Here is an 11,954-nt window from a genome sequence, read left to right as displayed (position 1 = left end):
TGAGAAATAATAACAGAATAATAACAATAATATGTACCTGTACAGTTGTTGTGAAAATGCAATAAATTACCACATGTTTAGAACACAGAGCAGATCCTGGCATACAGGAAGCGCTTGTTAACTGTTAGCAGCTTTTTTTTTTTAATGTGAATGATTTTTCAAGTCTTTATTGAATTTGTTACAATATTTCTTCTGCTTTATGTTTTGGTTTTTTGGCCACAAGGCATGTGGGATCTTAGTTCGTTCCCCAGCCAGGGATCTAACCCACACCCTCCTGCACTGGAAAGTGAAGTCCTAACCACAGGATCACCAGGCAAGTCCCACTAGCTATTTTTATAATCACCTTCACATTGTTTTTTTTAATTTTTTGGCTGCTCTGGGCCTTTGCTGCTGTGTGCAGGCTTTCTCTAGTTGTGGTGAGCAGGGGCTTCTCGCTGGAGTAGTGTCTCTTGTGGAGAACGGGCTCTATGCGAGCAGGCTCAGTAGTTGCGCACAGGCTTAGTTGCTCCGCCGTGTGTGGGATCTTCCTAGACCAGAGATCAAACCCATGTTCCATGTTTTGGCAAGCAGATTCTTTTTATTTTTTAATCTTTGTTCTCTTTCTTTTAAAAAAATTATTTATTTTTAATTGAAGGATAATAATTGCTTTATAATATTGTGTTGGTTTCTGCCATACATCAAACATGAATCAGCCATAGTATACATATGCCCCCTCCCTCTTGAAACTCCTTCTCACCTCCCTTCCCATCCCACCCCTCTAGGTTGTTAGAGACCCAGCTCTGGTTTGAGTTCCCTGAGTCAGACAGCAAATTCCCACTAGCTATCTATTTTATATAGATTCTCATAGAGAAGACACACACTCTCCTTGTAAGGTATGAAGTCTGGAATGTGTCTTTTTATTCTTTTTTATCTTTAGTTATTCTTTATACTCTTATCATTCATCAAATACCTCTGTCTCCCTAGACTTGTGCTATGACACATTACATATTTCCTTGGGAAATCCTTACAGCTCTGGGCCACCCCCATATCCACCCTCATCCTCAGCTAAAGTGCCATGAGTGGGTAGATTCATGTCCTGGATAGCACTGGAAACTAAACCAGACCCTCAAGTGTCCATTGGGCTTTTCAGCAGGGTCTTGAGGTCTGTGATCTGGAACTGATTTTGAGTCCAAACAGGACTCTAGAATGGACTTAGCTCCAGACTGAGTTCCCACGGGTCTGGCCCAACCTGGACTTTTGCTTCCTCCCCAGCAGTGTCCATTTATGAAAGGAAAGGCCAGCCAGTGGGCACACAGAAGGAAATATTGGACTGTTTATTGCAAAACTGGATTGACAGCTCAGGCAGCAGGGAAACAGACCACAGAAGGCCCTTTTGTAACAGAGAAATTGGGGAACAAGAGAAGGAGAAAAAGGATGAGGGAAATGACCAGAGACACATTAACAGTCACCTCCTCTAGTCCTGGGACCTTCCCTGTCAAAAGCTCTTCTGCTGTGCTGTTTCTGCCTCCCTCTGGGTGGTGCTGGCAACACAATCCCTAGGCTGAAGTCTCTGATGAGCACAAAGGAATGCGAAGGACCTAGCACCTCTGAGAAGCCAGGCCCAAGTCAGGGGAAGGGTGTCAGTCACTCCTCGGAGGCTCTGCCCTGGCAGGAAATGCAGAGCTGTCTGATCTGTGGTCCAGGATGGGTCCACTGAGGGTCCCTGGGGTGGCAGGAATTTCACCATCTCAGTCTCACCGTCCCTTTAGGATTAGACGAATTTTCGCATCTCCAATGAAGAGCCTACAAAAAAAGGTGGCTTAGTGAGGTCTCCAAGTCTCTGGACTTAGTCCTTCATCACATGTCTCCAGGCCCAGAATTCTCCAGAGAGATGCCTTCCGGGGCCTTTCCAGCCTCAATAGCCAGATCTCCTGGGGTAGAGGGAAAAACTCTCTCCTGATGGGTTTCCATCCCCTTTTCTTGAAGATCCTCATCTGTACCATCTTGAAAACAACAGAGAATGATTCCTGATGCTTTTCACTAAGCCATCAGCCAAGCCAGGACTGCAGATGGGCAGCGATGCAAGCAGTCTAGATCAGCCCAGCCTGTCCTTGCCCAGACAGCGGGCTCTGTACCAACTCGCATCCCTACACAACTTGGAGCAGAAAGGACAGGACCCTACGGATCCTTGAGGCTCACAGATGACAGCTGGAGGAGAGGCAGTTAAGCAGATATTATCCTCCTGATGACATCAGCCTTATCCACTGCACAGTCAGGGAGCACCGCTCACAATGCGCCTTAGGTGAATGGCATCTCCTGACATGCATGCTCTGGGGGCACCACTGACGTGATTTTCTATGTGGAGAGGGTTCTCTGAGTTGTATGACACCCCTGTGGGGCGCTATTCCTCCCCCTACTCTCAGTCAATACAGTTGTTCAGGAGGGGCTGACCTCACCCTAACTCCAGGATTAAGCTCATGCTCAGACACAGCCAATAATAGAGCTGGGCCCAGGGCTACAGAGACCAATTCAGGGGTAGACACGGCTCTCACCGGGCCAGTTCAACCCAGGGAACAGCTGATCCAGGATTTTTGTAAGAGCCATTCTTCTGTTTCCTCTAGTCTCAGTTATTGAGCTGCTAGGATGGAAGCCTGGAATGCCTGGTGGGCATTTTGCCTCTATTGGAGAGACTGCCTAAGCACAAAGCCGACCCAGAGGACAGCAGAGCCTGTGAGAAGGACCCTGCCCTACAGACTGTGTGAGATCCCACCAGAGTCAGGGCTACCTGTAAACTTTTCAGTTATGCCAGCCAATGAGCTTCCCTTTATGACAAAAGCTGTGTTCAAGTGGGTTTCCATCACTTGCCGCCAAAGGTCCCAGAGCCATAATCTTTGCCTCTTCTCTGCTCTAAAACCAAGCAAGACCCTAGCCCTCTGCCCCTGGATGCCCTGGGAACTATCCCCATGCCCACCAGACGGGCCAGGACCCCGAGTCACATTCCTACCTGATGAGCACTCCTACAAGCAGGCTGGCCAGGAGGGGGCCCAGCCAGTAGATCCAGTGGAAGTCCCAGTGGTTGGCCACCATGGCAGGTCCAAAGGCCCGGGCAGGATTCATGCACGCTCCAGACACAGCACCCCTGCCAACACCCAGCCACACTCATCAGCAGAATCCCAGCCAAAGAGCCCTGACCCACCCTGGTTCATTTCCCCTGTGTGGGCCTAGATCACACGCTACCCAGAAACCCTCTCTAAGCTGTATGATAGCATGGGCGTCGGGAAGTTTCCCAAGAAGACAGAGGTGAAGAGACTTCTAACACGAGGAAGTAAAAGGCTTGACTCCTCCCTGGGGTCCTCCCTACAGTCTGCCACTCTCCTGACACCCTTCTGGAAGAATGGCCAGCCAACAGTACCAGCTCAGTGATGGCAGGAAGGAAAATGGACCTACACCTTCTCCAGAGTTGATAAGGCAAAGTCAGGCAACTCTTAGCTATATGAACTTCGGGGTCAAGTGGATCTAGATTCAGAACTCTATAGAGATTTCTAGCAGTGACATTGGTTTCACCTCTCTGTGTTTCAGTTGAGGTGAGCGTACATATCTCATAGGTTGTTGTCAGGGATGAATGTGATAGCACATACAGAGCCCGTGTTTCTCATATAATTCATTGCAAGTGTTAACTCTAACCCAGCTGACCTGGCTGAGGTCTTTGTTGTGCCGCAAGCTTGGGGCCCAACATAGCCCACAGGGCAGGTGTTCCCCAGGAGCACCTCTCTAGTCCTGGTGTCTGTACCCTTGCCCCACTGACTCAAGCTGGGGTCCTCACTCAGGCCTCACCCCCCAAGGACCCCACCTGTGGCCAGCGGCCAAAGCCAGAAGGGGGAGTCAATAGGTTTGTAATTGAGCCAAGAGCCACTAGGGGGCAGCAAAGCACTGCTACCGCTCTACACACCTATTTTCCCAGCCTCCCCAGGAGCCACCTCCCAGAAGATGCCTTAGGGTCAGAGGGCAGAGCTAGGAAAGGCTACACCTGGTTAGGAGCTGGCCTTCAGGAAGGAGCTCCCTCATCCCTCCTTTAGCAGGGGCTCCTGTCCCAGGTCTGTCACTTAATTTGCCACTGCCCAACGACCTTTGGTGCTTCCTGCTGGCTCAGATGGTAAAGAATCTGCCTGCAATGTGGGAGACCTGGGTTCCATCCCTGGGTCAGGAAGATCCCCTGGAAAAGGGAATGGCAACCCACTCCAGTATTCTTGCCTGGAGAATTCCATGGACAGAGGAGCCTGATGGACTATAGTCCCTGAGGTCGCAAAGAGTCGGACATGACTGAGCGACCAAACAATGACTTTAAATAAGTCACCTGTGTCCTCTCTGAGCCTCAGTTTCTTCATATATAAAAGGGGAGAATAACCCTTTGTCTCCTTAATGCCTTCCCAAGCCTACTGAGAGGCTCTTGATAAACAAGACAATGGATGTGGAAGCTCTTTGTAAGTCTGAGACTAAAATCTGGCCGCCTGCTGGCAAGGTAAACACAATCTAGAGGAATGATTTCTTGATACTACAAAATTAGAAAAAAGCCCATAAAATTCCAGTCTTCTGGCTTCCCTGGAATTAAATTTAAAAGGTCACCCCAAGTCCATATTCCCACACATCGATAACTTATCAGAGGTGCATGGTAGGTGAAAGGAAAGTGAAGCTGCTCAGTCGTGTCCGACTCTTTGCAACCCCATGGACTATAGCCCACCAGGCTCCTCCGTCCATGGGATTTTCCAGGCAAGGGTAGTGGAGTGGGATGCCATTTCCTTCTCCAGGGGATCTTCCCAACCCAGGGATCGAACCCAGGTATCCCACATTACAGGCAGACGCTTTACCATCTGAACCACCAGAGAGGCATGGTGCGGGCCTCCTAAGACTCCGCAGTCCCCATCACCCCCTGTTGTCTGCCTCCTATGCCCACTTCCCCCGGTTAGACTGTCTGCACGGCTTCTATTGGCTACTAAGCCCGTGACCCTCAGGGAGGCTCTGCAGGCCTGCGCTCCTCCAGGACCAAGCCTCGGCCCAGGGCTGAGCACTGCAGTCCCACCGCCGAGCGGCACTCACCCCGCCAGGATGTCCACGGTGACAGAGAAGCCGATGCAGAATGGGGCCAGAGGACCTAGCGTCTTCTCGTTGATGGCGCCCATGCACACGGTCAATGCCAGCAGTGTCGTCAGGATGATCTCCGCCACCACTGCCCCGGCCACCTGCTCCGACTCCTGGACTGTCACAAAGGCCGCCCCGGTCGCATTCCAGAACCTCTCCTCGGGACTCACCACCTGTGGAGAGCAGTGCTCAGCCCCACAGTGGGGGTGGAGAGACAGCTGGGAACTGGGTTGGTCTGGGGGTGGGGGGTTCCCACGCTTTAAAGCCAGGGAAGGGTCCTGTCCAATGTGCAGCCAGACATATCTGAAACCACATCTCAGCTCCACCAGTTCCTACTGTGTGGCTTCACCTGAGCTACTGGGCTTCTCTGAGCCTCATTTTGCTCATCTGTAAAATGGGCATAACCTGGTGGTGGCTCCAGGTGTTGTGGACCAGAAGCATATGAAACTTAGATGACATTTTTTTTTTTAAAGAATACAGAAATACCTAATTTTTACAAATTTTGCAAACACATATACTCAGGTGAACACATTGCCAGCCCCCTCAAAGGCCTCTTTAAAGGGCTGAGAAGAGCCCTGGAACTTAAGCCAATTGGCTTCCCAGGATGTTGGCCTTGGGCTCATCACAACCCCTGGGGAGGGCAAACAAACTCAGATCTGGGCCCTGCTGCATCTCAGCTCATCTCAACTTGGGCGAATCACTGCCTTCTCTGTCGTCTGCCGCTCAGCTTCCCCCTCTGCAAAGTGGGGCTGCTGATAATAACAGTTCCCGGCCCAGGTGGTGGGTGCTCTCTAAGGATGGCTTCTGGCTTCTGCTCAAGCTGGAGATTAAATGAGAGGATTCTGTTGAGTGCTGGGGAGGGTTGGGGTGGAGTGGGGTGGTGGGATGGGCAGAGAGGAGCACTCAGTGATCAGTCGCTGCTGCCCCGCCCTGGTCTCCATCATGTCGGATGAGTCTGCAAGTGGCCCGGCCGGAGGGAGAGTCCGGGCACTGCTTTCCATGGGGAATCAGAGCAGTCCCCACTCAAAACAGACAGGGCAGCAGGGTCTCAAATGGGGGCGTGCGGTTACCAGGGCAGGGAAGATAGGAAAATGGGAATCAAGACCAAAGTCTGCAGTAGGCAGCACTTGAGCCACAGACCAAACCCTGGCCAGGCTAACAGGCACCCCCTTCACGCCTACCCACCCCCAACTCCCCCACCCGCCACAAGCCAAGCAAAGCTTTCATGTTGAAGGACTCCTGGTTAAGGCATAAGAACAGCAGGAAAGAGAGAGACAGAAAAGAGAAGAAGGAAAAAAGAAAGTCAGGGGAGCAAAGAGGGAGAAAGAAGTCCATGCATGGAGCTCTGTGTATAACCATAGAAATTCTGTGGCTGAGAGGAAGAGCTAGCCTTTCTGTTGGAATGGGGGATTTCCAGTAAATTGGTGTTAACTCCCATCAAAGGTAGAGTAACTCAGTTTAAAGGCCAGCAAACTGGAGAACACAGAGAGAAGTTAGTTCAGGAGTTTCTCAAGAAGGACCATATGCATCCCGCATCCTCAACTGGTGCTTAGTGAGATGTTTGTAGAAGGAATGAACAAGTGTGTGAGTGGATGAATTTTAAAAATCAGCATTATCTAAAGCCACAAATGGACTCAGGAAGAGAAACTTTCCGTTCTGAATTCTGATTCCTGGTCTGTCCAGGGAGGGCTGTATTCAGACATGGACAGAACAGGGTGGGTTTAGAAAAACCAAAGGCCCCTTGAGTGTTCCCTTCCTGTAGAAAGGGCCCACTCAGTCCCATTGGGAGGGCTTCCCTGGGGGCTCAGATGGTAAAGAATCTACCTGCTAATGCGGGAGACCCAGGTTTGATCCCTGGGTCGGGAAGATCCCCTGGAGAAGGAAATGGCAACCCACTCTGGTATTCTTGCGTGGAAAATTCCATGTACAGAGGAGCCCGGTGGGCTACAGCCCATGGGGTTGTGAGTTGGACACGACCAAGCGACTAACACTTTCACTTTCAGTCCCATTGGAGGCAACAGGAAAAGAATCAGACAGTCCCCACTCCCCACTCCCACGCACCCCAGCAGCCCTGGCAGAGCCAAAGCCCCCAGCCCAGCCCCCTGGGGGATCACCCACCTTAGCCAACGCGGCCCCGATCAGCCCCCCGCACAGCTGGGAGATCCAGTAGGGAAACAGCATCGTCAGCCTGAGGCCGCCGACCAACGTGGCTGCCAGGGAAACCGCAGGGTTGAAGTGTCCACCACTGTCGCCCAAAAAAAGCAGAAGGAGTCGTGAGGCCAAGGCTTAGAGCCCGGGACCCACAGCACCCTGGCTGGCCCTGCAGGGCCCACGTCAGTCAAGGGCAGCCCAAGCAGAAAACGGGAGCCAGATCACCCCCACGTTCCCTGAGGTGCAGGGTGGTGGAGGCTGGGAGGGGAGGGCAGCCCCATTCCTGTCCGAGCCCCAGACCCAGGATGGCCCAGAGGAAGAACGTGGTGCAAAAGCATCTCTCAACGCCTTCTCGACCCCCGCAGAGCTGTGGCCAGCCCTCCAGAGCTGTGACCACAGAACACAGCAAGACCCCAGGCTTCAAATGCATAGGCCAGGAAAGGTATCCCAGCCTCCCCATAAAAGTAACCAGGCCCCGAACAACTGCTCCTGACTGATTGAACTACTCAACCAATAAAAATCCTAGTTTGGGTCTGAAAGTGTGACTAGCGTTGTGTGTAAAACTGAGGTTAAAGGTTCCTGGAAATGGCATTGGTAATCAGGAGGGAGGTTAGAGGTTCATGATTGTATTGGGGGTTGGGACCTGGGGTTTGCAATGTGAAGGGAGGTTAGACAAAGTCGAACCTAGGTCAAAGGGCTGGTTCAAGTTGGCTCCATGAGGCAGTTCCATTGGTCCTGGGTAAAGAGCCTTCCTCTTGACCAAGCTGCTCAGCCCATCCGAGTCCCACGGCCGGGAGGCCCCTGAATACACTGCTACGCCCACTGGCATCCTGTCCAGCCCCACACAGATAGAAGAGCTGTCCTGAGAGGCTGGCTCAAGAAGCCCTCAGGGGCATGGGATGGACACTCCCAATAAGAGGGACGGTGACCCCAAGACCCCCCATGTCTCCCCAGCTGTTCAGAGCCCACCAATGGGTCTGCCCACCCAATGGGCACAGGACACTGAGCTAAGACTGGACAGAGGACCCTGGCTCTGGACACAAGACTTGGTCCAACATGCCGACATTTCAGGACCAGCTGCCCCAACTCGTCTGGCCAAGCTCTGCGCACGGGCCCTGGGAGAGCTTCCTGCAGAGTCAGGAAGCACTAGCTGATCTCAGATTCAATCGATGCAGAGAGGGGACTCAGTTCGGGTCCATGACCAAGCTTAGCCTGGGCTCTGCCAAAGCAGAGAGGTGGGGGTCGGGGGCGGGGGCAGCCTCCCGCCGGACACTGCAGAGTTAGAAGCCTGTCTGCCATCAGCCCCTCCACCAAATCACCCAGTCCAAAAGGCGTGAGAAACTCACTCAGGGCATGGCTTGACCAGGAGAGGGCTGGAACACCACACATGTTCGAGAAACTCACTTCACACTCATTAAACATAAAACAATCGCCCATTGTTTACTCACTAAAGGCTTATTGAACACCTGCTCTGCGCTAGGTGCTGTGCTGGGTGAACCAACAACCTCAAAGTCAGTGCCTGGCTCGTGGTAGGCACCCAATAAATATTTGTTGACAAAAAAACAGATGGTTGGATGGAAGGCTGGCATTTCAGATACACAGTCTCCTGCAGAGCAAAGCAATGTCCGCTCTGGCCAGCTGGCCTGGGTTCAAACCCCAGCTCGGCCATGGAAGAGCTGTGTGACCATGGGCGAGTGATAAAACCTCTCTGTGCCTTAGTGACCCCTATCTCATAAAATCTGTTGCAGAGATAAGTAATACATATTCCTGTAGAGTAGTGGCGGATAGTTAGTACTCAACAAATATCGGCTATTATTATCATCTCCCTTTTATTCTACCTAACGTAGGTTCAGTTACTTGCCCTGGTCACCCTGCTAAGCAATGACAAATGTTGCCTTCAACCCTGAGCCAATGAGAACAGAAGACTCTGTGATTTTCATCCCACCTGCAGCTTCCCTTAGATATTTAAAGAGAAATGGAACAGTTCTCTTTCCATTCTGTTTTTCTGGGAAACAAGATTTTAATTTCCTCACTCATATCAGTTTTCTGTGAGAGAGTAAATGCAAACCAACCAGATCCTAGATCTCCCTGCCAGATACCTCATCCATTGGGTCGTTTCTCCTGGGAGTCCACGACTTCCCAGTGGAGCCTCCATTCAGGGGAGGGCTATGCAAGGGGAGCCCCTCGGCCCTCCCTACCCCCTGGTGGGTTCTTCTGTGAGGCATTGCCTTCCCCTAGGTTGGAGCAAAACCCTGTCCTAATGGTAACAATGAGCTATCCAGGTAGCTCAGTGGTAAAGAATCCACCTGCCAATGCAGGAGACACGGGTTTGATCCCTGAATCAGGAAGATCCTCTGGAGAAGGAAATGGAAACCCACTCCAGTATTCTTGTCTGGGAAATCCTATGGACAGAGGAACCTGGCAGGCAACAGCCCATGGGGTTGCAAAGAGTTGGACACAACTTACTGACTAAACAACAATAACAAAGGTAACAATAGCACAGCAACCAACAGTGATTGAGCGCTTACTATGGACTAAGCACTTCACAATATTTCATTCTCTTACCTCCACCAGGAGGTGCTGGATTTAGGCAACAGACAGCTTGGATTTCCCTTCTGGCTCTGCCCTAGGTCCTTGGACGAGTTACCTGACCTTTCCCCGTCACAGTGAAAAAATGGGACTAATAATAGTATCAACTGCACAAGGGTGTAAGGATTACATGAATTGCTATACACAAAGTGTTTGGAATAGTTCATGGTAAGCATGAGCACTATAACTGCATTGGCTTGAGAAATAAGATTTAGAAAATACTGTTCCCATTTCATAGGTGAGCAGTTGGGTTGGGAGAGGGACTTAACCAAAGCCACAGAGCTCATGGGCTGAAGAGCCAGGATTCGAACCCAGGCAGCCTGACCCCCCAGCCCGCATTCTTATCCACACCACTCTCGGGATCCTGGGTGTGTGCCTCGGGGTGTCTGCCCACCGCGCCGCTCCCTGCCCCCCGGCTCCCCCCGGCCGGCACCAGGCTGAGTGCCCAGAGCTGTTCCCACCTGATGTTCCCCAGCGTGGCAATGACCAGCCCCAGGGCCAGCCCGTGGGCCAGCGCCGGCTGCAGCCGCCCGGTGTCCGGCCCGTTCTCGATGACCGACAAGCAGCCGATGAAGATGAACAGAGCGGAGCCCAGCAGTTCCACCAGGCAGGGCTGCACCAACCGCTCATACCAGCCCCCCTGGCCCCGGCCCCTGCCTCTGGGCTCCTTCACCTTGACGCTGCCTGACTCCAGGTCACACATGGATGCAGCTGCCTGCGGGGGTGGGCAAGAGAGAGAGGGACCTGGATGAGAGGAGAGCCCAGAAGGAAGCCCCCAGCGCCTCCACCTTGAGTGAATCCTCAGCCACCCACTTGGAGGGCCAGGCTGCGGAGGAAGAGGCCAGGAGTGGACCCACCTCTGTAAACATCGGGGCGGAGGCGACTCTCGGCAGGACTCTGTCCTGCCCTGGCTGGGAGACCCGCACCTGCTGTCCCAGACAGGACACTCTTATCTCCAGGACCCGGGCTGCCAGCCCACTCACAGGCTCTGCCCCTTTTAAAGGGCTCCAGACGCTCCCGAGGGTGCCGAGAAAGCAATAAAGACCAGTGGGAGGTGGCCCTGAGGTCATGGAAAGGAAGCCTTTTTTTAAAAAAATTCTCAGCTGGGCAGGGCAGGGGGGTGGTCAAGGATTGCTGAGCTTTCTACCAACAAAGGGAAAAGGCGTTGTCTTCGCTGTGTCACCTAGGGAGGACTCTAGGTCTTCCGCAGCAGGAGATGGAGTGGTCCAGAGGAGACCCACGTGTGTGAGTGAACACAGGAGGTTCCCACCAAATTGGGACCACACATGGGAAGTAAGGCTAAGCTCAACTTCAGTGATTTTTTCCACTAATTTCCAAGGACACCTCCTCGTATCTGAGGCCCTGACACCTCCACACACTCACACTGACAGGCTGATCCAGGGCTGAGGGTGTAGACGGATGACCATCCCGGAAGATTGCAGAGGCAATGGAGAAGCCCGCGGACTTTGGAAACAGGCTGCCTGGAGTTCAACCCCAGTTCAACTACTGAGTAACCTTGGGCAGTTGCTCACTCTCTTTGTACCTTAGTTTCCTCCCCAGTGTAGCGGGATGATAGTGGTGGGGCCAATGACATAGAGTTGTGTGGTTTAAGTGAGTGAAGATCACGGGACTTCCCTGGTGGTCCAGTGGTTAAGAGTCCACCTTCCAACGCAGCAGAAGTGGATTCGATTCCTGATTGAGGAACTAAGATCTTGCATGCTGCAGGGCAACTAAGCCTGCGGGCCACTATTACTGAGCCTACGCGCCATTATGAAGACTCAGCTCAGCCAAAAATTTTTTTTTTAATTTTTAAAAATAAATGAGTTAAGATCATAAAGCGTTTAGACACAGATGTTTATGATAGACACAGGGTAAGTGCCAGCTGATTTAGAATATGTATTTATGTGAACTGATATTTACTGAGACCTTTCTACATGCCAGGCACTTGGTTAAATACCTTATATGTATTATCTCATTTAAACCTCACAATAACCCTATGAGGTAGGTATTATTATTACAGCCACTTGAACAGATGAGGAAGTAGAGATTCGGGAAGGTTAAGTTCCCCAGGATCACAGAGCTTTTGTGACAGCAGAATG

The 11,954-nt window shown here is 51.9% G+C and overlaps 1 protein-coding gene across 1 annotated transcript; it reads right to left on the bottom strand.

Annotated features, from left to right (window-relative positions):
- Positions 1-1,298: 1,298 nt before the first annotated feature.
- Positions 1,299-10,873, bottom strand: AQP8 (aquaporin 8). The gene is made up of 6 exons (XM_043914551.1): positions 10,713-10,873; positions 10,317-10,570; positions 7,234-7,360; positions 5,074-5,288; positions 2,984-3,118; positions 1,299-1,782 (listed from the first exon to the last, which is right to left on the bottom strand). Exons 1-6 carry the CDS (start codon positions 10,722-10,724, stop codon positions 1,734-1,736), a joined length of 792 nt encoding a protein of 263 aa, XP_043770486.1. The 5' UTR covers positions 10,725-10,873; the 3' UTR covers positions 1,299-1,733.
- Between the last annotated feature and the right edge of the window lie 1,081 nt (positions 10,874-11,954).

The sequence above is a fragment of the Cervus elaphus genome, chromosome 10 (genome assembly GCF_910594005.1).
Source record: "Cervus elaphus chromosome 10, mCerEla1.1, whole genome shotgun sequence".
NCBI classification, from domain to species: Eukaryota; Metazoa; Chordata; class Mammalia; order Artiodactyla; family Cervidae; genus Cervus; species Cervus elaphus.
This window is presented reverse-complemented; position numbering and strand designations above follow the sequence as displayed.